The sequence below is a fragment of the Dromaius novaehollandiae genome, chromosome 1, assembly GCF_036370855.1.
Source record: "Dromaius novaehollandiae isolate bDroNov1 chromosome 1, bDroNov1.hap1, whole genome shotgun sequence".
NCBI classification, from domain to species: Eukaryota; Metazoa; Chordata; class Aves; order Casuariiformes; family Dromaiidae; genus Dromaius; species Dromaius novaehollandiae.
Window position 1 is genome coordinate 160554175 of NC_088098.1, and position 26817 is coordinate 160580991.

At 37.4% G+C, this 26817-nt stretch overlaps 1 protein-coding gene across 7 annotated transcripts in view; it reads left to right on the forward strand.

The window, feature by feature from the left end:
• NALCN (sodium leak channel, non-selective) overlaps positions 1–26817 on the forward strand; it is a 242394-nt gene that overhangs the window by 168123 nt on the left and 47454 nt on the right. For all 7 annotated transcript variants that reach the window (XM_064504258.1, XM_064504278.1, XM_064504285.1 and 4 more), the window contains 2 exons: positions 14193–14329; positions 16033–16174. In XM_064504258.1, coding sequence (XP_064360328.1) covers positions 14193–14329; positions 16033–16174 — 279 coding nt within the window. The remainder of the gene's footprint in view (positions 1–14192; positions 14330–16032; positions 16175–26817) is intronic.

Here is a 26817-nt window from a genome sequence, read left to right on the forward strand (position 1 = left end):
GTAAAGTTCTTGGGTTTATTTTCCACAGAAACTTGGTAAGTAAGTGGGACCAAAGCACATAGCTCACCACTGTCACAGGGACAATGACAGGTCAAACACTTTATAATAGATTTTTCAGGCATTTGTCTCCAGAAGATAGGCTGAGTGATAGATATCTTGTTTTTCAATTGTCTATCAAGATGGGAGGAGATGAGAAAGGATTTGGAGGCTTTCTAGTGAGAGACCAAAGTGTTGTCATACCTATAGAAACACCTTTTAAACCAGAAAGGAGCAGCGATGTGAAAAATCAAAGGATTTGATTAAGCCATTAAGAACCATCTGGACATTTCTTTCTTTTAAAAAAAAAAAATTTCTTGTTTTCATCTTGGTGATATCCATTAGGGTTGCGTAGTGAAGAGCTTCAAAGCAGAAAATTAGGGAATTCCTAATCAGGTCCTGACTGTTTTGTTGCACCCATTCCAGAATCCTAAACACATTTGGTCATAACATAGACTCTGATCCCTTTGCCCTTCTTCCCAGCACCACCAGTCATTCAGCAGGTGTAGGAAGATGCCAGTGAGAATTTCAGCAGTAGCATCAAACCTTGCACTTCCAAATTTTGTGTGATGAGGTTTCAGCATTAAAGTGGGAGTTTCAGCGTAGGGAATTTTTGTGAAACATATTGTGCTAACAAGGTGTTATAATTGGTATATCTAATTTAAACATATTCTTGGCATAAAATTATATATATACATATATATGTGTGTTAAAATCCAGGGGCTTTTTAAAACCTAGTTAGATTTACTTGCCTCCAGAGTATTATGAGGATAGTGCTTGAAGTAATTCCAAATGGGAAATAACTACAAAATAGAACAAAAATGAAAAACTATGTTTCCATTTTATCTGATCCCATGTAAATGGATTTTTAACAATTGGCAGGAAAGATAAGTCAAGCACATTTTGCTTAACAAAAGAAAAGCACAATAATGGTTCCAAACTGAATTTTAAGCACTACATAAAATGCATAAAATCCTTCTTTTCACCATAGAGGGAAGATAGTAAAAAGTTCACAAAATTCATGTGGGCCCTCCATTCCCAGACCATATACAGAATATTTAAAGTAGTGTTATTTTAAGTTATAAACTTTTCAGATATTATCTCCATTTCTAGAAAACAAACTGTCCTTTTAAGACTGGAGAATGTGTCATCCAGAAAACTGCCACAGTATTAAGGATATTCAATTGCAGAACTTGGTCCAGGTGTGAATTGCAAATAGTTGCTCAAATCTAAGGTATATAAATTGCCTTCTTACAGAATCTAGCAGAGCCCCATAATGAAAGTACAGTTTTTAAGAGATGACAGATGCATATACACAACAGTGAAGTGCAAAACATAATTATCTGTTATCTTGGGGTTGATCACAAGATCATAGAATCATAGAAACGTCTAGGTTCGAAGGGACTTTGGGTGATTATCTGGTCCAACCCTCTGTTGATGGCAGAGCCTTAGATTAGGTCAAGCTGAGTCTTAAATATTTCCAGTGGGAGAAATTCCACCACTTCTCTGGGCAACCTGTTCTAATGGTTAGTTGTTTTCATGGTGAAGAATTGTTTTGTTCTATCTAGACAGAATTTTGCCTGAAGCAACTTGGGCCTTTTGCCCTTCGTCCTGTCACCAAGTCTCCTTGTGAAGAGTATACCTCCATCTTCCCTGTAACTACCTTTTAGATAGTGTTAACACTGTGATTAGATCCCCTGAGACTTCTCTCTGTAGTCTGAACAAGCCTAATTCCTTCGGTCTTTCTTCATCTCTCAAGTTCTCCAACCCTCTAATCATCTTTGTGGACCCTTACTGGAGCCTCTCTAGTTTTCCAGTCCCAGAGGCCTTGATAGCTACTTGAAGATTAGGTCAAGTGCGCAGTCTCACACATATTTAGTTGAATAAATTTAGTGATCCAAATCCAATGACTGAATATAATAATGGGGCTCTGAATAAAAGCACTGGTGTTACTGCAGATAAAAAAAAATACTGTGGTTGAAATTTGCTTAGCAGCTATCTGATAGACTAGTTCTGCTGGGCTAGTATTGACACAATATGAGGTGGGATTCAGTTGCATAAACATCGACTGTCCCTCCTGGCCTCCAGCCAATGTTTCTCAAAAGCGCTGGTCTTCCATAGATCTTCTGCGTATCTGCAAGCCTCATCGAGATGTCATAGATCCCTTAGGATGTCTTAGACAGCATTGCACACCTGTGTTTGGGTAACTAAATGCTCAGTTTCTTATCAACAGAATATATTATACTCAGTGCTCCAAGTGTGCATCAGAAGCCTGGGAGTTTGATTTCTCTTTGCATAGCAGCACAGAAATGCTATAACTTCGTATGTGACTGTAAAACAAATAGGTACACCTTGTCTTTTACTTTTCACTTTGGCTAAAGAGCCACTTGAAAAATTAAAGGAAGAGAGTCATCCAGAATAGGAACTGAATTCCCACTCAGTCGTGTCACGTTACTTTCCGTATCACTAACCAAGATGCAATCTCAAACAGCAAGAGCTGTCTTTAGTACCCATTAGCCAAAGTAATTCAAGTGAAAGCATGCTATTTTAGGATCTGACTTCAGTTTCTGTCAAACCAGACCTCTACCTGTAGAAAACAGTTATAAATACATGAACGAGGAGGTGGCCACACGCACAAGGTTCTTTAGAGAAGGCACAGATTTCTGTATTAGTTATCAATCGCCCTGCCAGCAAGGCCAAGAATAATGGGTTCATTGCCACAGCATCAGGTATTTGTGTCAGGGTATTTTTCCTCAGTGAAGAGACAGCATTGATCTGACATACTGTTTCTTATGGCATGTCTGAAGTAAAATCTAGTAACCTAACTTATTCCTGAATACATATTTTTTTATTTTCCCCTGAGATAAACATAATTTTGTTGCATTTAGTGTGTAGAATGAACCTTCTGGAAAGCCCTATGTTTTAAACACAGTTAAACATTATTTTTTTCTGATTAAATAGCCTTTTTCATTGTACAATACATTCAATATTGGAAATGCAGTAGTGGAAATGCAACCAAATATATTTCAGAAAGAATAAAAGATTTTGTTGACACAATGGTTATATCTCACTGAATTTAAATTAACTGATGTCAAACTGCAGTCCTTTATTTCAAGACAGTTTGTTCAAAAGAGTTTGCAAAACAATATTATCTCAAGATTTACAGAGTACTACATTTCTAATTAAAGATTTTTGTATGTTGGAGCTCCAGTGTTAAATAACAGTAAATTCTTAAGGCAACTGTGAAGTAATTTAGTATTCAGCTTTTTCAACAGAATTATTAAATGTTGTAATAGTTACAAAAGACCTGCTTATGTTGACTAATAATATATGTAATGCATTTGTGTTGCAGCTTGCTGAAGTCAGTGCTGCTACTACTCTGCATATTAATTTGTTCCAGATTATTTTTGTAATGGTTAAGTAGCATTTTTCAGAGTTTATCTGTTGTCCATGACATTTTTTTAATGTGGTGATAGACAATCATATTTTGTCAACCTATTATCTGTAAAAATAATCAAAATATCCAAACAGATTTTTAAAAATCAAGGGGTTTTTTGATTTCCCAAATGCACGTTTAGAACAATGTCATTGCTGTCCTGTTAGGTATAGATGTAAATAAAAAAAACAGATATTTTAAGAAACATACTGAAGTTCTAGTCTATGTTCAACCTTCCTAGCTTCATTTCATTATACCATCTCATGTAGAAATTGCTTTCAGAACCACAGAGTTCTTTTCAGTACCGTGTTAAGCCTCTGTTGGCAGCTGGTAGTTCTAGGTAGTCAGACATAGCATTCAATGCATGGACAATCACTGACAGAGTAAGTTTATTACTGTTCCTGCTGAAGCTACCATTTCATCATGTAATTTGTGACCTGTCCTTAGCCTTATCAGCAACATGATTGTGTGAACAATTATCCTCATCCAGCTGGAAAACATAGCCAGCTATTGCCAGACCATAGCCCTGAGGGATTATAAAAAACAAAACAGGCTACAACAATTTGTCTATCCTCTAGCTATAATGCATTTTTGCAAAATGTTTGTCCAGCCTGCTCTGAAATGATAAAGGTTTCACAGCCTTTCTGATCAGTCTATTCCAGAGTTTCACTGTCCCTGTTAGCAAGATTTCTCTAATGTGCCTCATCCAAATAGTATTCTGTGTTGCAAATTAAGTGTTCTTGTCTTAGCTGCAGTGATCATAATGAATAGATTAGATTTTTTTGTGTTTGTAGTGACCTTTTAAGTATTAGAAGATATTATTAAAGAAAGTCATTGATAAATGACAACAAAATGTCCCTTTACAGGGACACCTATAAACACAACAAAGCACCTAAAAAGAAGGAGATGTGTTGTTTGTAGACATAGATTTGCATTGCCACAACCCAAAGAAACTACATACAACAGCTCATGCAGCTGCACCACAATCTGCGACAAATATCACTCAGCATGTACACATAACTGCTTACATCTCTAACAGCAGTCACAAATTCATAGGAAATGCATAGGCTGCTTTAGGAATATGCAATTAGGTCCACATAGCACAGGTATGTTCCCTACCATGCAGATGAAACTAAGCAGTAAATGAAGTTGGATATGCTACATGTCCACATCAGCTTAATGGTGATCTGTCCTGTGTAATTCCTCAGAGGATGCATAGATCAGCTTATACAAATCACTTGGAGTAATGGTTTTGTGTTTGTGGATCAAATTCCAGTCATCCTATACTTCAGTGTTAAGAAAGTCTAGATGAAAGCTATATTGTTTTATTAAACTATGAGCAGAGCCACACAGGTCCCCTGCAGATTGAGTCTTTTATCCATATGACCTCACTGCCATTCTGCTTTTTTTATACCTCTCACAATGTCTATATCCCGATAGGAGGTCAAGATGATGAGTTCCTCAGTCACTCACAGCCTGGTTCTCTTGCGTGTCCTCAGCCCTTTTAAAATAAATGGGAGCTGCCTGTGGTCAGAACCTTTGAAAATCTTTTTCTAATTATCATCTCCCAGATTGGCTCTATTTTTCTGTGAACCCAACAGGGCAGATGAAGTTGTATGTCTTGGCTACATGTAGGTAAGCGCCATTTACTAAGCTACCTCCATGCATCTTCCTTTGTGCAGGCTCTGGAATAGGCAAGCAAAGATTTAAGAGTCCCTGAATGGCATTGCAGTGCTGCTTCCTTTGCTTCCTGCACAGAAGCATTCTTCTTGGTTGTAATGAATTTTACCAACCCTTTTGAAGATGAACACATTGTACTCAGTCAATATTGAATAATTGTGCTCGTACAAGGGAAGAATTCATGCATCTTGTGCTTTTGTTCACTTGAAGATCTCTTAGGTGTTTATTGTTCATCAAATATACAATTTGTAACATATAACAGTTCCCAGTTTTGGAGAAGTCTTATGCCGTTTTCTCCGATGAAGTGGAGCATGTAATGCATGTTTTTTATTGTAATACAGATTCTTTTGTGGCTTAGTAACCTTTGTATGGAAACAAAAATATTTCTACTACTTATCCCAAGAGAAAAATAATGAATTTGAAAATGGCAAAGTTGCATTTATATGTGAGAAAGCTATTACAAGAACAGTTGTGCATGATAGAATTAATTAAATTTATGTTTTTTTTCCATTATCTATTTTAAACCATCTATCTCAAAATATATCTACCCTTGAACTGTTTTAAAATAGGGATGGAGTTTATCTTATCTAAACTAAGCCATCTTATCTTATCTAAACTAGGCATCTACTCTAAGCTAATAATTTAGCCTATGTCAAAAAATGGATCTGTCCAGGATCTTTTCTCTGTCCCTAAAGCTGGCTGGCTGGCATAGCATGCTAATATACATACAGCTAAACACACAACTAAGCTCTTCCCTTTCCAAAATTACCTACCACCAAAATAAGAAGTATCCAGACTGCTTACTGGGAATGTCCCCGGCCATGGTAAACCCCAAACTGTGCTCAGACATCGTTAGGGAGAGCGTTAGCTGTCCCAGGGCAAAACTGTGCTAGTGGCCTTACTAACAGTTTAACAATTTGGACAGTCTTACTCTAATTCTTAGGCCCATTGCTCAGTGCTTTAACATTACTGGTAGAGATGTAGCCTTAGGCTCTTTCTACATTCAGTGAAGGAGGCACCCTAAGGGAATTTTCCGTCGTGCTTGTCTTACTTGAGTGTTAGGATGGGATAAGTCGATACCTGAAGATACTGCTTTCTATTAACTATAGGAAGTGCCTGGATGATTCAGTTATACTACACATTTGACATTCTGACAGCTAAAATTAAGTGAGATGAATGCCATCACAGCTAATATGGCCTACATTCATCCTGCCTAACACTGGGCATCAGACATCTAACTTAAAGCGTATTCCGGATTTAAGCTCCTTATTTAGTCAATGAAAAAAAATAAGCATGTCCGAAAGCTGCAGTCAGCCTAAGATCTGTCTGCACAGACCTCTAGAAGTGCCTCTCTCAGTCTTAGCTATGAAGAGAAATGAAGACAACTGTAACTTAAACATCTCAGGCGGGTATCTGAGTCTAAAGGCAAGAAGTTTGAATCCAGTCTAGCAAGCACATTCCTTGGACGCTTATTATAGATGGGACTATGCAGAATCTCAGATTTCATGTTTTGAAAATAGTGTAGTCTATCACTGTAAGAGGGGAAAGAAGCTTGGAAATACAGCTGAAGTGTAATCAGTATAAGAAAGTCTGCCTGGGTCTGTAGGCAGTATGGAGTAGTGGGTCTGACAAATTCATCTTGCTTATCTCGGTTAATCAAAGAGAAAATCTCTGACACCTTGGATTCCTGTTCTTTATTGAATAAATGGACTAAATCTTAGCAAAATTCCGCTACAGGAATTTTGCAGCATTTGAATTGCAGTCACATTGTGTCAGCAGCATTTCTTCCTGAGGGACTGATAGGAGCTACAATTATTGAAACGAAGTTATTAAGAAAACACATTTATGAAACCTTACTCAATATCTTATTAATTTGGAAGAATTCATGAAAAATTGAGGAATAAGTGATTTAAATGAACAATTGGAAAATGGCAATCACAGCTTCAAATAGTACTACATACAGCATATAAGCCTTGTGACACAAAAAAGTTGTTTATAAAAAAAAGACCTTGTGTATGAGAGAAATACATATGTAATCTTGTTCCCCCCTCTGCCAAGAACTTTTTCAGTTTGTTTTACCCTTGTATATCAACAGTGCAGTCTCTACTGTGAATGCCAGCAACACTGTAATCGTATTTTTTGGTACGTTTCACTGAAGATTCCCCAAGGCAGCATAGAGTGTGGTTAAAATCAATGTAGCTTCTGTTTTACAGTCCCTACATAGGTGATATTTTTTATTGCCAGCAATGTGCCCATTTATTCAGGTGAGCCCAAAGGGCAAAATTCATGACAGTAGACTAGGCTAGATCTAGACTGTTAACTAAAAGAGGACAAGAGAGCAAGCCCAAGCGCTAAACTCTTAGTGCATATTGCTTAACTGTTAACTCTGCTGGCTCTGTGCCGTATCTCCAGCTACTTTCTCCCAGAGGATACTGTGATGTGGTTCAGGGAATATTTTACTCAAGGGACTGCTTCCAAAGGAAGCACTGACAAGGCCTCACCAGCTTTGATTCCTCTAAACTACACAGTCCTCTAACACTGTCCCAGCAAGCCTCACACCTTCATATGAGCTCACAAGCTCTTGTGTCTCTCAAAGCAGGAGATGCACAGCCCAGATTTCATGCTACAGAAATGCTTCTCAGGTGAATTGCACATGAAAGCTTCCATGTTGTTTCAGATGATTTGAAAAAACCATAGAAAAATTACTGTAAGTACATCTCAGGGCCACCACACAGAGTCTAGAGGGAACGTAGAGCTGCACGCCAGGAAGTATGGTTGAAGTCATCTGACCTTAGGCGAGACTGACCTCGGTAGTCTTTTATTTAGCACTGCAGGCACACCTAGTAAGATCTACACATCATAAATACTTCTTTCTGGTGGAGCCTCTTGCAAGTGTTACTTTTATCCAGATGTAACAAATTCGACCAACTGGATTTTGTCAGTATTTTTGGCCTTACCTTTCAGATTGTTTTTACCTTCTGTTTGTGAGGGTGCAGCTTGCTCAAACAAAATTGTGCTTTTTTTTTTTTTTTTTTTTTTTTACTGTTAATGGAACTGCAGTTGTAAGTAACAGTAACTGAAGCTGATTTGTCTTGAACTCTAACCCAAGTGCAGGTACAAACATAGTCATACAAACTGATCCCAGTGCTGAGTCTGAGCTGTAAAAGTCTGCCCATGCACATACCTTCTTTTAGTGAAGCTCATTCAAATCTCAAAAACTTACTAGATCTGTATGGCTTGAGTAATACAGAAAGAAAAATAAGTGGCTTATTTAATCTGCCTTTCTGATTTTTAGTTGTTTGATTTACATGTCATTCATTGCTAATTACTTGCATTTCATTCAAAGTTGTTTTTGACAAGTTGAGGGTGATGGTAAATCTGTGAATTCAGATAAGCAAAAAGTTCTAGAGAATTGTTGGATGGGTGCTGGTCTCAGTTTGTAATGTTTTTCATCCCTTCCTTTATTTGCATCATGCTCAAAGTGTTTTGTATTGGAGCACATAGCACATCTCCTGCTAAGAGCATAACATAGATATTGTAAAGTCACTTAATTCTTCAAAAAGAGCCCTTAAAGGAGATTTCTAGTGAAAAATGTGGGTGTATAACAATGCGCCATAATGTACTAAATAATATTAATTTAAAACTATCCTGTAGTGAGACCCCCCTGAACTTTCTTAAAAGGTTTGAACTTTTCACACTCACCATGAAATTATTCTGGGCAACTGGCCAGTTCCTAAATAAACTCTGTGTATCAGTAGTGAAGCTTTTAATTTTGAACATGATTGATCTCAGGCTGTTATGAAAACTGTCAGTTAAATGAAGGAGTTAGAGCATTGCCATTAATTTTTCATAATCGTATTATTTCATTGAAATATTTACACAATGTTTGAGTGAATTTCACATACATTTGACTCAGACCACGTGAAAAGTGCATCTTTCATTCTTTATATTTTCCATGGCAAAGCTCTTCTTTCATTATCAGAATTATATGGATAGAAAACAGAGCAAAACAAAAATTTAGGAAGGGTACGCCTTATCCCTTCTGATGTGGTTAAAACTATTTATCCTTTGGCATGTGCTCACCATAGCGTCAATATCTTGGAAAGTCAGTGACTACATTAAATTTCAGCTTTCAGGCTGTTTTCCTTGCCGAGAACATTACTTTAATGGACATTTCTGCCTCTAAATGCAAATTGGTGATGTGAACAGGTACTCACTTCAGTTAGCTCTTTGAACTGTTCTTACCGTCAATATGTCTGTGTTCATATTACCTGACTGCGGAGCGCTTCCACGTTCCAGGCTGTTAGCTGCAGCCGGGTCCATGATGAGACTTTGGCATGTGCAGACACTTCTCACACTTCTGCTTCTGTAGAAATGAGCGTAGGCTGCATGGCAGGTGTGAAACCATCCTGCATCTACCTGAAGCTGGAGTGCGCTGTGGCCTGTCTCCTGCAGTAAACATGGAGACAGACTGTGGGAATGCAGCTCTTGTAGTCAATTCCCACTGCTTGTCTCACTCCAATGCTTTAATGCTTTCTCAGTGACTCCAGGCATTGCTATCAAAGAAGTTGCAGTACACACTTTAAAAGAACTTGCTACTTTCACCCTGACCAGACTGCAGTCAAAAAGATTTGTATCTATGTGAATAGAATATTACAGTGTTTCAAGATAAAAAGGTTAAGAACCACCATTTCTTGCCTTTGCTTTGGGGTTCTACGTAACATTGCATATGTATCCGTGTGGCTCAAGTACTGCAATATACTGTATATTTAAAAAATTGTAAATGATAACACTTCTTCATTTCTGAAGCATGGATAAGAGGGCTTTCATAGCTGGCACAGGTGAGATGGTTTGTGAATAGTCTTGTGCTGTGGCTCTGTTGGTCTGGGCGGAGCAGCACAGTTATGTGGGAGATGCCAGCTTCTGCCGAAAAGGCTATTAACTCCAGTGATTGCTTTTTTGACCATCCCAGCACAATTGTCTGACCACTGCTAGTCCGTGTTAGAGAGCTAACCCTACCCCTTGTTCTTGCTAGTCATTACCCTGCAGTCCCTTTTATTCCCCCCCGCCTCTGTCTCACTCTTCCACCACTCATGCCATTCTCTGTATTTAGGACATCTGCTTAGAGATTCTCTTTGCTTTTAGGGGCCCAGATATTAATTCCACTAGATCTCCTTTTAGCAGCCCCCCTTCTGTCTTACAAAGACACATTTCTAATAAACGTGCTTCAAAGGCATGTTTATTTGTGCCCTGAAGTCACAAATAAATTTACAGCTGATGCTGCATTAAGTGATATGAATGAGATCATCCCACATTGATGCCCTGGGCTGTGCTATAGAAGAGAATCAGTAGAATGAAGCAGTTGGTGCTAAGGCCACCACATTTCCAGTATATTCACTTAGAAGGTTTGCTTCAGAATAGATTGAGTATAATACCCTGGACTAAAGGCCCCATTACACATGGGATTTGAAGACATCCTAACGACCAGCCGTTGGTTTTGATCCTTGAGTCAGTCGTAGTCATTGGAGTGCATTTGTGAGTAACAGAAGTGGAGCTTTCGGTTTTATCTCCTCCGAAAGGAATCTACTTTGCTCACCAAAACAGCTCACAAACTAAACTAGCACACAACAGGTGAGGATGATTGGGGGATTCACTTTAAACTGCTCCAAATCAAATGCAGACATGGCCATAATGTCTTTCCGAAAAAATCTAAATATGCTGATCTATTCACCAGTAAGTCTGTCTTTCTCACATCTGTCTTTTGTACTCATCTTAGACAATTATCTGAATCAGATCTGGGTTTCTTGATGCCAGGAGCCTTGTACTGACTGTATATCATTCAAACTACTGTGAAACAGTGGAATCCCAGGCTAAGATTTCCTCTCCCTCACTCCCCACCATTTATGTATTGTTTTGATAAGCTCTTCTGATCTAGGTTCAAAGCAGACCGCTGTACTGTCTCGTGCCCTTAATTCTGCCCTTGTAAACTTAAGCATGGTGGAAATAGACATAAATTCGTTTGCCTCCTAGGCCAGGCTGACAAAAGTTTGGTGAACTGCTCCCAGTAGGCTTTTGGAGCTGGAGATCAAGAACCAAGCAGAGTGAATCAGGCCAGTGTACATTTCTTTTTCAATAATATTAATATTTTAAAAAAATTGGGAGAAAATGGCCCAATATTTTATTTTGGGTTAAGCAGTTGCTAAAAATGCTCTGCATTCATTGCAACATTTCAGCATAATCCTGTACCTTTAAAAATATACGTGCTTGTTATGCACTGAAGAAAGCTGAAATGTGAAGGATTTAAGCAGCAATACAAAACAGGATGTATGTCATGTGGAGCAACAATTACAACCTAAATGTGTAGAGAAGAACTCAGTGAAGCTAAATGCCTCAAGCTCCCCAATATGTAATATTATCACAGCATGAGTAATTGGAGATATTCTGTAGAATTGCTTCGAGTTCAGATTATTTTAAAGCCTATCTTGAATCATTCTCCTTTTTAAACAGATACTGCTGTCCTCTTGCTTAGCTCTTCAGCTATAGTTTCCTGCTTCCAAGCTCTCACTAATCTGTGTGCTGCACTGAGACTTCAGACAGTATTGCAATCTATCATATGCCCTCTCTTCTGTGTACCCTGACTTCTGTGAAAAGGAGTCCGTAGCTACAACAGACATTTTCTGTCCGTGTCAAAATCTGCATAGTTGTGCAATGATTTCTTGTTAAATTATCTTACTAGCAGAAACCAGCAACCTTTTTTTCCTCTAGAAATTACCTCTGTGGGGAAGAAGTCACCCCCCACCTCCAAAAGCTTTTCAACAATATAATGGTTCAGAAAAGCTGTGTTATATTATCCAATTCATTTCCTTGACAATGAAAGATTTCTTTCTGCAGTACTCTGGTATTTTAAGGGTTCTGTCTAGTCTGAATTTGAATTGATAAAGCACTTCCCTCCAGAGACCTCTCAGAAGAACTCATAGATTTCAATTTAAGAATATTAATCATTATTCTCAGCCTAAAAATTCCCCTTCTTAATTTCATCCTCTTGTTCCTATATTTAGGATAGGATAGATTTCTATTAGATTCTTGAAATAATTTGTATTCAAATATTTCATTCATAATTTTACATCCTCCTCCTTACCTTGTTATCAGTTATGATAGATGAAGCATAAATATTGGTCCCTTTAGTCTCTCTCTTCTTTTTTCTCCCCTCCCACAGTCAGTCTCTGTAAATCTCCCCCTGTTTTTATGGCTCGCTTCTGAACTATTTTGGCTGGTCAATGTGAGGCTGGTAAAATGGTATTTGGAAATGAATGCATACCCAAGTATGGTCACTTCAGAGCAAGACAGTGAGGGGCTATTGACTTCGGTACCTATTTCTAAAAGTATATAATGTCTAATCAACAGAGAGCAGTTGTGAGAATAGCCATTGGCTGCTAATGTAATTGGTGCCCAAACTGGCCTTTTGATGCTGTGCTAAATTACAAGTTCTTGTTTAGTTTCTGCTCTTTTTCTTGGTCCAGAATTTTTTTTCAGTCTTTGTTATTTCCTGCCCCTATTTCTAAATCTGTCCTTTTCCTTGTCCTCAGTGGTATTTGCAGCTCTTTACATCTTAATATCAAGTGAATTTAATTAATGTCATAATTTCTTCCTTCTAAGGACCATTAATGAAGGAATTAAATAGGACTGGACATAACACAGATTTATGCAATATTCCCCTTCTCTTCTGACTCAGGGCTTTACCATTAATCATTAGTCTTTGTTTGCAGCCCTTCAAACAGTTTTTAGTCCACATGACAGTTCATATCCGCCCAAATATGAATTGATTTTCAATTTCAGCTGTCCTAAGGCTGGAAGCGATGGTGCTGCTGATAGGATGACAGTGCAGCAGCGAGGTTGTTCTATAGCATTCTGTGGGAGCAGGCATTACGCTAGGCAGTGCGAATGAGAGTTAAAACTCCATTTGACTTCCTGGCCAATTCACCCCAGTAAAAATCTATAGCTGATGTCTATCAGCAGTATTCCTGGCAGGTGCTGCTTGTGAAAATCTATTTCAAAATGTAAGCTTCTGAGCCTGTGTTCACAAGCAAATGGGAGAAAGAGAAATTAACTTTACATCTAAGCAATCTCAATTAGATATATGCTTATTAAAATAGTATGCAATATTTGGACATATCGAAGTTAGTATATATTTAATGTTCAACTTCCCATTTAAAATAAATATATTTCACTACCAAACTTTTCTATTGTTAGTGACTCTTTTTGACTTAATATTTTGTTCTAATGACACAGCTGAGTGGCTGCATAAGGTAATCAGAATTCAGGAGTAGTATTTCCGTGTCATATCTCTTGTATAAGATATCATTAGGTGCATCCAGCATTTGTCTGTATAGGTAGATATATCTGCCTTTTTGTACTTTGTTGTGTGACACTGTGGACGCTTACAAATGCCACATGCATTATGTGATTTGCTGCAGCTCAGCATCTGAGTATGCTGATGTAGATGGATACTTTTGAGTCCTTTCACACTACTTATGATATTCATCTAAATGTGATTTTCCTGATATTTCCATGTTCTGAGAGCTGGATGCCTTTAAAATTTTAAATACTTGCTCTCCTTTTAAATGCTGTGCTCTGTTTAAATATCAAAGAGCTGTCAACATGTACAGAAAGATGTGCCTAATAAGAAAAGAGCACGGATGTTTATTTCCCTGACAAAGTGTTACGGAACTGTGAAGAAAACACAGAAATAAGCGTATTGAATAAGACACTAATCTGCTTCATATTTTTAAATTAAAATTATTAGCAATCTTCACATTTTATGATTTTCAAATAAAGGTATGTGAAATTGTTTGGTATTTGTCAGTTTCTAGCACAAGCCAACCCATAAACTCTTGAGTATCAAATTTACCCTCTGTAGTTCTTTGCTGCCATCTTCTGTTTCTTTAACTGATTGCTGTTATTGTTCTTTGGCTTCTGAAAAACAAGGCTGCAATGCTACAGAGCAAAAAATTCAACCTTTTCTTTCATTTCCTTTTTTTAGCTAAAGCAAAGTGAGGCAAATGCAGATACAAAGGAGAAGCTTCCACTGCGTCTACGCATCTTTGAAAAATTTCCTAACAGGCCACAAATGGTGAAAATCTCCAAGCTTCCTTCAGATTTCACAGTTCCAAAAATAAGGTATTGAAATACTTCCTTTACTAATATGCTATAAATCTCTCTGATACCAAAAATATGTTATTGTTTTGCTTGTGGATTAAACAGATAGTTCAGAAAATCAGAACTGAAACAGAATCGAATTGGAGTCCGAAGCAAGGTGACATTTTATTTTTACCCCATTTTATTTTCAAAAAAAAAAATAATTGTAACGCTCTTTATGTCACACACAACTAGATTGACCAAAAGTGGTATAACTGATACAAGTAGAATATGATTAGAAAGTGCATTTTGTTCTTTCACTCCCATTTGGGTTTTAGATTCTTGGCTGAGGTAGTCGGCTAGCAGTCTAATCAGTTCTAATCTAGTTTTTTTAAGATATGACCAACTGGCAGCAAATCATTAGAATGGGTCACATAGGTCATCAGATAGCAGTTATGCCGAGATTGCCTGGACCCCTCTTTGGATATGAACAGGTATTACTTCCCTGTAAAACACAGCTTAGCAAAGGACTAGACCTTTGGTTGGCCGCTAGATAGTCAGTTATAGTACAGTTATTCTTGAGATGGTCCCAAGAGCAGATCAGAGCAATCTAAGGGCTGCTCCAGCACACAGAGGCTGCTAAAACTGAGAACAGAGCCCAGGGCAGCCACACAGGCTTTGCCCATTCCAGTATCCCCAGGGAGCCTATAGTGGGAGAGAGGATGGTGTAAAAGACAGCTCTGAGTGTTCTGTGTCTCTTCAAATTACATTTATTTTGGTTAAACTCATAAGAAAGCTAATACAACTGGTTTAATCAGTTAATGACATGTCAGCTGCTTGAAAGGAATGATGCTGGACAGAAGGGTCAGAAAGAAAAAACTTCCACATTCTAAGGAGCAGTCATAGATATTTTCTTTTTAGTTCCACAATATTATTCAGTTATATACTGGAGGTGTTTTTCTCCTAGTCTTCATCTTTTATGGTATTTCTTTCTGATTGTGTTTTTCCCAACATACTCTAGCCTAATATGTGATCTTGCTAACTACTGAAAAACTTCAAATAATGTCTAACAAATCAGATCTTTAAATCTGAAACAACTGTACTTTGTGAACTCTCTCTCCAGATAGAGATTACTTATAACATAGTCAGTTTACACTCAGAATACCTCATCTCTATTAAACTTAAAACACAGCAGGATAAATGTGCATTTCTTGTAAACAGAAATGCTTCAAAGATTTAAACATGGTATATGTGATGCACAGAATTGCTAAACTGGTTAATATTGGCATTCACAGCAGTTATATGAGCAGATGTTGTTTGAAATCTTGAAGAAATCATTTCTTAAAGAAAGTATGTTTCCTTTGGATTATATCAGTATTTGATTAGCATTGAAGTAACAGCCTACCATGTAATGAACTCAAGAAGACCTGAAAGCTGCAAAAGGCACTTTAAATATTTATCACTTTAATTGGTAAATAAATAAATAAAATAATTATTGTAAAACAGAACAAAACCTTTTTCTTTGAAGCTACATGCAAGCCGTCCACCTCACAATTCAGTTATGTATTTCTTTGATAAATGAATGTAACTTTAATTAGTTGTTGTTTCTGCAGTCTGTCCATCTATACCCCTATATATCTTTCTCTCATGGTTTACGCATCTTAGCACTAACGGGTTGTGGCACATTGCAGAAAAAATATTAATTCTTCCTGGGTTTTTAATCCATTGTTATCTTTGTTCACAAGGGAAAGTTTTATGAAGCAGTTTATTGATCGTCAGCAACAAGATACCAGCTGTTTGCTGCGAAGACTTCCTTCAGCATCTTCTTCCTCATGTGACCACTCTAAAAGATCTGCAATTGAAGAAAACAAATACATTGATCAAAAGGTAAATCTAGCATTTAGGGCACTATATGTCTTTCCTTAAGTATTGTGAGGAGAGACCTCCGATTCTGAAGTTTGTCAAATTGTGTAAAGCTCTGAACACAACCTAAGACAACAGAAGATAGCATAATGGGCTGTATTTAATTTGGATGGTTGAACAAACATCACAGCAGATCCCCATTTGGTTTAAATTTTCGTATTTCCTTTGACTTCAAAATTCAGGATTTGATATATAAATTTTAATGCATCCATCTTCTGAACCTACTTCTTTAATACATTCTTGCTGTGAGTCAGTCAGAGGTTAGTGGAAAATTAAACTTCACGTGGAATTTCTGAGCCGCTTGCTACCGTTGTTACAATGTTGAAGGCACATTTCACTGAAATGAGGTTTCTCTGTAATCACTGGAGATGAGTAAAAAATAAAAAAATATTCTAATTATTTAGAGGACATAACCCCTCTCTAGGTTGGGGAATCATTAGAAAACAGAGGCTGAACACATACATTTGAGACCCGTTGTGTTAAATGAGAACAGTCTCCCAGCTGGACTGTCATGGATAGTTGGATTTGAAAAATATCAGGGCCGTTTGGAATGGTAATGACAATGAAGCAGCAGCATAGGTAAATGGGGTTTGTAAATACATTTAAAGTCACAGGATCATGGACAATGAAGAGAAAGAGGGTACATGTTGCAGTTATGCAGTATAACTGTAGCTTTCTTAGTATGTGGTTTGCAACTATGTAACCCAACACAGCATTAGTACAGGCAGGAAGCAGAACTAGAGAAAACAATACTTTTCTAGTAATGAATGAGGAGAGCCAAATTGCAAAATACTGTTAATTTTCATCCCTATTTCAATGCAAGCACTCATTCCTGTGACCAGTGTATTCTATAGTATCAGTAAACCAAAGCTGAACAGGGAGGTCTGCAGTAAAATATTTTTTATCAAGCAAGGAAGGCCATAGGAAAGAATCAAGCCTGTATGGACATTATCTGCTCCAAGAAGCATAGCAGAAACATTGGATAAGCCATAAACTGGCAAGCATAGGGGTCAGCAGAACTACACCAAATACTGCTAATGATGGATCTCACACACTGTGCCAGGGAAATCAGAGTGCATCTCTGCCACGTAATGGAGGGATAAACAGAGACCTTAAACTTGTCCCGGCCACACAGATAAGTCCACAGTGTACAGTGCACAGCTGTGCAATGATTCAATAGATCTGTTTACCTGAAGATATTTTAAGTATATAAAATTGCAGTTTAAACTCCTGCTGTCTGCTGTTCACAAAAGTGAACCCTTATTGATTACATTTAAAGATAGATGAATACGCAATAGTTTATTCAATGAGATCTTGCAATATGAAAATAGAATGCCACATTCTTTTTAATTTTTCCCTTTTGCCCAAGAGCAAATATGCATGATCTGACTTTCATTTTTCAATTAAGTGTTTGAAAATTGCATTTGCACTATTCAACTTGCCTTAAGCATGCACTTTTGTATTTCTATGCCTCAAAGGTAGAATCAGTGATGAGTAATGTTTCTGATAAATGTAGCTTAAAACAAGGTATTTACACATTCTTATTATGAGGAAGAAAGCGCTAGGCAGGATTTTGTCAAAGTAATTACTCTAGCTTTCTATAGTTGCAGTTGCCATGGCAACCTCATTTTTGTATGAACAAATCTTCTTAAAAATGTTTTATCCTTAAAACAAGCTTGGAATGAATGGTTGCTTTTAAGTATAAACCTTGCATGCATATTTTACTTTTCTTTGTCGAAAAGAAACCTGACCAAACATTTTACTAATGCCAGTGCCTAGTAGGATGCATTCCCACTACTCTTGATGACAGTGTGATAATTTCAGAAACTTTTCACATCTTCTTTGTGTTGTAGTTGGGGAAAGAGTAGGGATTCTGGTGGCAGATCTGATTCCTTCTTTCCTTTGTGTTGCCTGTAATGTGGCTAGCTTCTTCATTTCCTCTTGAATTTTTTATCATCGCTTCTGTGTTCAACACTTGCTGAAGTGGTAGACAGCATTTAATACATATAGTCCCTTACTTCCACGTCAGCAACATTCTGCTGTTCTTTCTCTCTACAATACACAGCTATATTAGTGCTATTGTTTCTGTATTCAAAATCAATCTGACACCTAATTCATGGTGACTGATAAAGCAAAACTTTCTTTGCTCTCTTATATAACAGATATGGTAAGTCTTTTCAGTAATGTAATTGCCTACTTCCTTGAAAAGACTTTTTTAGTTGTAAAAGGGAAGTTTGTTTTAATTGCATTATTTCATTTTTGGAGGTATTTAAATCTTCTCAAAATGAATGAAAAGTGTATTTATTTGTATACATTTACTGATATATATTACTCTGACTATAATGGCAAGCAGTATGAAATTATTTTGATCCTCAATATATGCCAAATCAAAAGAACAGCTTCCTAAAACAGATATTTCCACTATATTCCTTTTTTTTCTAGTTAAGTCTGCAAGCTCCAGAAGTTTTTCCAGCTCTTCCAAACAGCTAAACTACTGTCAAAGTAGTAAACTAACCTAAAACCAGTATCAAAAATCACTTTTAGATACCTTAATGCTCTTAGCCTTTTATAAGGCTTCTCAGAGTTTCCTCTCAATGTGTGGAGAAAAATTAAGAAGTTATTATTATTATTTTATTATGACAGATTGTGCCACATTCATTCTTCTGTATTCAATGCCAGCCAAGCCTGGGCCATCTCTGTTGTGGATGTCTGATAGGCAGCTTAGCTTGTTGCATTGGTTGAACCATCTATGAATATTTGTACCTGAATGTGTAAGACTGGGATTCTCTGGGTTTCTCTGAACTTAACATTGGTGGAAATTCCATGGCATCACGGACAGGGAAATTTTACTGAGAAAAATTAAAGAGAGAGGTCATTCATAGACAGGTGGCTAGGCAACTGAAATGGGATTGAGATGGTCATTCTTTGCTCTTTCCTTGAGGTTCTGCTGAGCAAATTTTCTTACACCCATTGATCTCCTCACGGACCTTCTCCACTGCATGCTGAGATAGCCTGTCTCACTGTGGTCTGCAGGCCATGACTTGAAGAGCCTTGGGTTTCGTTAGGAAAAACAGGACTGGCAAGGTTAATGAGGCTGCCTCTAGTGGAAAAGGCTGTTGTAGTAAAAGGATCCTAAAGATACTTTCTGGTGGAAGAAGGAAGACTGATAAGGAAAAGTGACATGAGTAAATACTGCCGTTGCAAAATTCATGGAAAAAGAAGGTGAGGGAGGGGTTAAAAACAAATGAAAAGTGGAAATTATAGTAATGACATTAAATGAAAACTGTAGATGTGGGAGAAAGGGAATTTGCAGAGACGGAGAGGGAGACTCTTTTATACTTCACAGCTGTATGAAAATTACTCACAATATGCTGAGAAATTCCTCAGCTAACCAATATTTCAGCAAATTCTTGGACAGGAGAACTGGATGAAATGTGTGTACACAGATGAGTTTTGTGTGAGTGGGTGGATGATAAGAAAGGAAGTTGGCAGAAAATGAAGACATCTCCCTGGTGACTCTTATAAAAGCCTTGAAGAAGGATGACAGCAAGATTCAGGGGGAAAAAACCTAAACAAATTGTAATGTTTACAACAAATCTGGTGTCCAGCAAGACTGGAATCAGAGGAACATAAAAACATGTCAGAATGCCATCATAAGACACATACAACTTTCAGCAGGCCTTGCTAGAAATTATTTGAGGAGGACATTCATAAATTGGTTACTTATCTTGGACACAGCACAGTTAAATTATATTTCAAAATAGACAAGTTCCTGAGATGAACTTTGAAAATGCCTATGGCTCAATATGTACAGATATGCATGTGCATGTTTACAGCAATGGCACAGCAGGAGTGAATTAAAAAATAAAGCAGAACAGCTTCTAATATTATCCATGTACTTTGTAGCGCAGACTTTGAGCATATCCTATGTAACTAAAATAATATAAACAGGCCAGCCTCCTCATTTCTTCATTTGTAAGATTAATTGGGTAGTAGCAAACATATTTTCTCTGTTCTGTTGTCTTTATCATTCAGTTTCCTTTCCGTTTCCTCTCCCCTGTATGAGTTTTGTTTTTCTCTGTGCAAGCAGTGAAGTTAGTAGCCTTCTTGTTTCCTGTAGGAGCAAGATCCATAATTAAGGTCTAGCTCATATGAAAGCTCAGTCTCCCACACTATATGCCTCTCCTGCTGTAAAACAGAATGTAGCTGTGTCACAAGAGGTCATGGACAGAAAGGGAGAGTTCATCTCTAAGGTAGCCGGATCCATGACTGTGGAGGACTATGAATATTAAGCTGCAGACATTGCACTGGATTCTGCCTTCTTTGGGGAGTCAGTGCCCAGAAAAGAGCATCAAGGTGGTATGTTCATGATGACCTGTGTTGCCTAGCAGACGGGCTGCTGAGCTTTATACCAGATTTTTTTGGCTATTTGGCTCCATTCCCAGATACTATCCTGCTGATATCTATTAAAGTTAGATGGGATGGAACACAAACATCAACTCAATTATAAGCGTCATCCTGGAAGGGTCTGAGTACTTCGTTGGAGGTCAGCTCCCTTTGATTTATGTAGAAATCAGTGCTTCTCAGTGCCTCAGGCAAAGTTTATCATTTTATCTGTTTACAATTTGACACACAAATTCAACACACAAGATTGACCACAACTTTTAATGCATGTTTGGTTAACATCATAGGTACTCCATTTGTGAGCTGCTGAGACATGTCACCTATTCTTGATAAGATTTTGTTGCTTAATCTAGCAATTCGTTCCAGCATGTCTTTTTCTGATCTGTGCTCAGCTTCTTTCATTAACTATTCTATTTCTTGCAAAAAGAACCACATATATTCTGAGAGTATTCTGAAAGTACTTTTCCTTGCAGAAAGTGTTTGTAATTGTCAGAGCTGAAATAGCCTTTCAGCTTTTCTAAGTGTGCCTTTCATTAATGTAGACAGGGTGTCCCATGATATCTTTCAGAAAGTCATTGGGAAAGAAGCCATGCTCATAAGCTTTATTTGTATTTGGTCATAAACTTTGTGTTTTTTTGCTTCCTAAAAAAAAAAAAAAAGAACAATGGTAGAATATTTTGCATAAATTATCATTCCCAGAAGTGATTTTCTACTTCTTTTTGTGATAATTAACTCATATCCTAAGTTAAGCAATCTCTTCTAAACTTAACTTTGGGCATTCTATTTTGCAAAGCAGAATATTGGCACAAAAAGTACAATAGCATTCTGTCGTGCTTCGGATTATTATTTTCTCTTAAGTAATTTGAAAGAATAATTTTATCACATTAATTTTGAATGTAGCAGAAACTAATGAAGTGAATAACAATATAATAAACATGAATTCCAAGCAGAAAAGGACATTTATTTTTCAACAGTAATAAATACTGCATTCTTTCTGAAGTAATTTTTGCAGAACTTTGAGCATATATATCAAAAAACTTCATTCAAACTTTATCTTAATCCCCCTTTACTGAGTATCTGAGTAGACCTCTGTCCTCCAATTTCAGTTACCTTACAAAGCTTGTTAATTAAACACAGCCAAGTGCTTCAGTCTTACCTATTTATGTCAGTCACAAGGTACTGCCAAAATCTAGCTAACTATAGCATTCATAGAAGCCATTAAAACAATCTACCTGCTATAATGAGAATGGCTTATGAGTCAATCATTTTCTTGCTCATTACAGTCTTTATTTTCAAAAAAGATGATTTTTCTCCCCTGGCTTTTCTCCTCCAGATCTTTCTAATCAAGTTAATATATGAAAATGCAGTGAAGTATTTTAGTTTCTTTCTGGAAAATTAATTAGGAGACTTCTTTGTCTGTTATGCATTTTCAAAGTTTTTGTTTATTTTCAGATAAAACACGTGTAAGAATGTGCCTATGCCTCTGTGTATAAATATTCGATTTAGACACAAAACAGAAAAAGAGAAAGACAAACTCGTAAAATACATTCTCTCATTAAAATATCTTATCGCGTACACATTTCCACTGGTAATATTTTCCTTTTGTGACCATGCTTGCCTTCAGCAGAGAAGATAGAACTGCAGTAATAACAAGATGCTGTTCTTGTTATGGTCTTCCTCTGGCTACTGATGATTTTAAATTGCTTTGTCACTCTCGCCTCTACATAGTGTGTTCAAAATTCTGCCTGGAAAAGACCAATATTCAATTACATTCGGAGAGAAAGGAAATGGGGTACTCTGCTGTTCTCGAAGTACTGTAATTCAACATTTCTTTCCAGAATTAGCTTTCTACTTCATCACTTTTGCACTTAAAGATTTCAAAGGTTTGGTACAAAGGCTGGGAAGAGGCATTAAAACGCAAGGGGATGATCATACCCCTACTGTTTCTTCAATCAAACAGAATTCAGACACAGCAAAATTTTAAGGGCTACTGTATTTTAGTGGAAAAGAGCAAGTGTTTGTATGGAGTGAAGGCAGAAGCAAAAGCGGTTACAGAAAAGCCCTTCTAGTTGACCCTTGTGCTCTCCCTTTCCCCTCAGGAAAATTCCTGCTCAGGATCCAGGATTCCTTCTCCAAGTCCTTCAGTCTCCCTCATCCAAACTCATTCACAAAAGCTGATTAAATATAGTGATGAACCCTTTGTTCTAGTGGAGGGAATTATATGCTTGTACAACCAGAAGTAATGTTCTTCCCTGTTCCTCCAATCCAAAATACCTCAGTCTTAGAGTCAGCTTGGCCATCAGTCCTTGCTTCCACGCTGCTGCTGGCTGCTAGAAATAACCTGCCTGGTTCTAACTAGCTTTTGCCATAGGCCTCCCTGGCTACTCCTTTGAGTAAAGATAGAAGACAAAACAAAACAAACCTGTCCCATGTTGCACTTGCCAAAAATCTACCTGTTAGACCACTGCAAGTAAAAAATCTCAGATATACCAAAGAGGAAAACCCAGCCACAGTACAGGAAGACAGAAAAGAGAGGGATTCAGCTCCCTCCTTGGAGCTACTCTCACATGTGACTGAGATGATGGGCTTTTATTGTCCCATAGAAGTCTTTAGGGGTTTTATGAATATACTAATATTAACCTTCTTCACATTCTCAGACTTACTTAAATATGGTTCTTGGTTATGAAAGACCCTCCAAGAGGGTCAGTCACAAGAGCTTTCCTGAAGAGGCAGGTAGCAGTTGAGGGCTAGAAAAAGAATTAAGGCTATTTCAAGAAAATGACTCCAGAGAGTTAAGGAGATTGTGGCCAATTCTCATTATACACGTCTGATCAAAAGGGACAGCCCTTGGTTCCTCATGGCACGTATTTAGTTAGTAGACCACTTTCTTGGCTATTTAGTGAGCTTGTTTCTTATATAGGACGACCTTGCCAAGGGCTAGGTTTTCAAAGTCCAAATGAAAATGGTTAGTTTTACTTTGGGAGAAGAAAATGGATTAGGTGATCTCTAGAGGTCTTTTGTAATTGTATTTTTTATGATTCTGTAGATATTAAGCAAGGTTTTCAAAAAAGCTTAAGAAATTTCCCACCGATTCCCTTAAGATTTAGACACTTACACTATTTAAATTCTTTTGAAAATTTTGCTATGTACCTGCCGGCAACTTGCAGTCTTGGTGCAGTCAGGCCTTCAATAGAGTCTGATCTCATCAAGCCGAAGATGCATAGGCAGAATGTTGTAGAACAGATAATTATGTATGCATTGGAGACGCTTCCTAGAAAACTCTTATGGGCCAAAAATATCCTAACTTTTATGAAATGCTCAGACCTTGACCAGTTTCTGCCCAAATAAATACTTCCTCGCTGTTTCTTAAAAGTAACTCTAATATATTGCTTAATGTGCTCACTTTTCATATTATTCCTAGAAGCTGTGCATGTTTAAATAATGATATAATATCTAACAGTCTGTTCTTTCAGCAAGGCTACATAAACCATCAGTTGTCATCCAGGAAATTTCAAACTGAAACAGAAGCTTTGGATTTTTTTTCTTTGATTGGGATGTCTGGCGTAGTACAGAAGAATATTCCCATATGGTCCTGCAGCTGCATATAAAAGACTGTTCTTAACAGTACTTAGCTAAAATTCCTCATATTCATCTAACAATTAAGAGATTGCCTTAGAAAAACATATTGCATGTACATGCACTTTTTTTTGTCATGGCTACCTAAACATTTCAGACGTTGATATCTCATTATTGACTCATGACTTTGTCTCACCGTATGTTGCAAAACACCTCCCCAACACTTGTCTGCTCTGCCAGCTCTGCAGTGGTATGATATAAAAATAATACACTACATCACCGCAGTTTTCACGTGTTGATAGCGTACACTTCTTTGTCAAATTCAAGCTGAAAACAATTGCTTTATGCAATGCTTGCTGGGATTTGTGCACTGCAAAATGTCACGAGCAAAATATATCAAAACCTTGACAATGAATAGCATTTCTCAAAACTTAAAACCACTGAGCCATATCTTAGCCGTTATAAATTGGCATGGATTCCTTGAAGTCAGCACTGCTTTGCCGATACACTTAGTTTGTGGAACTGATCCACAGTCATTAACTGTCATCTTGCAAAGGTGCTGTTCTCTTTTACTTTGCATTTCATTTTATGCCAAGAATTTTCTTTTCCAGGGTAGAAGGCCTGGAATTTTGTATATACTAGTAAATAAATAAATAGTTTCCCAAGTTAACATGTCTGCAGTACCTTTTCAAAGCAGCAGGTGACACTGCAGAGTAACACTGTTGTGTGATTTAGCTTCTTTTACAAAGGTTACAGTAGTGTATTGCTCTGTCCTAGTCCTTTTATACAAATGGAATTTCATAGAAATGCAGAATTCAAATTCACATTAACAGAATTGAGTCATTTTGTCTGTCCGAAGTCTGTCCTACCAACAGCAGCAGTGGAGGGTCCCAGCACTTGTGGAAGAAGCATTACAGATTTCCTAATTCTGTGTCCACAGACACACCTGTATAAATACACTCAAGGGAATGTGGGAACTGAAACGTGAGATTTACTCTTAGATTCATAGGAGAACATATTTTCAACCTAAAATCTTTTTGTCCAGGAAGTATTAACAGTAATTTGCTGACCTGTCACAGCTGTTCCTCACAGATGAAAGTAACCTGCTGGAGTTCTTTAAAATACATTGTAGAGAACATATTTAACAGCAATCAGATGCTATTAGGGAATTTTAGGACAGTCTCTTATGCTAAGAAATAATGCACTATGGCAGAATGTTATATGGCACTGTTATTTCTACACTGATCCTACTTATAAGCTGAATAAAGAAGCAAATAAATAAATAAATAATGGCTAATAATGATACACTGAGGGTGTCCTCACAGCACAGAACAATATATAATAAAAAACCCAGCAGGCTAAAAAGATATCCCCTAAAATAACCTCAGTAGAGTATAGTGTACTTATTTAATTCCGTATCATCTGATCAAGTAATGTCTTTTCTACATTAACACTGCTAATAATTTCCTCTGCAACATTCAAGAACTCGGCAGGTATCACAAGTTTTTAATTGCCAGCCTCCTTATGTAGCAGCATGCTGCATCTAGATGTTATTAAACAAAGTAGTGATCATCAACCCCATTTTCTATTTGTACAGTTCCGTTGAATTTGCCTGGTGCACTGTGCAAATTTGGAAAATTACATGGGAAGTGTTTTGGTTTATATATGTAGTATAGAAAGAAGGACACACATTTTAAAAACCTGTAGTAATGCTTGATTTTTTTTCTAGTAGACCTATTGACATATGGCTGTTGTTATTTGACTGAGTGCTGAACTCCTTTAAGTATGAAAAATGGATCATTTGTGCATGTCTAAAAATATTTATCGTGAATCACTTTTTCTGAGTGTTTTAATTTGACATAAATTCACCAGGATTCACCACTGAAGCAAACAGAACTCCTAAGTCTTAAAGAGCATTGAGAACGACCATCTTTAAAGCCATAATCCTTAGAAGTGCCCAAGTTGTATCATCTCCATTTTGGGTCACTGAGATCCCTCGGCACCAAAGCATAGGATCCTGTGCATGGTGAAGCATTCCTGGATTAAGGAACTAGATACCTTGCTCCTATCTAAATTCTATCATTCTGCAAATATGGGTAGGATGATGACAAAACTTCAAAACTTCACCTGAAACTCAATCCATTAGGTGTGCTCAGACTGCATTTAATGCACAAGGACACTACTGCTTCAGGTGCAATTTCCACAGCCAGTCCTTCTGAAAAAAAGTGCAGGAGAAGTAAATGCATTCTTTGCACAAATAAAAATGGTGCAGCACCCCATGTTCCAGTCCCTTTCCCTGATCCCATGATTTCTTAGGCATTTTTTTTGTTTAAGCGCCACTGGATAAAATTTATAAACACTTTGGGAGGAGGAGCCTGAACTCGGTATTTTCTCGTCTGTTGCAGTGGCTTCAGATTTGTGCTTATTCTTACTGCTTTTCTCTCTCTGTCTCTGGCTCCATGGATGTTGAACCACTGGCTGGATGGTGGCCAAAGGCTGGCATGCAGGGCTCTCCTAGCAAAGCCGCCAGCCTTTGACTAGGGTGTCATGGGCATCACAAATATCAGGCTCTCACTACCTAGAACAAGGATTCAACAGTCCCCACTAGGTAAATGTGCCAGATATAA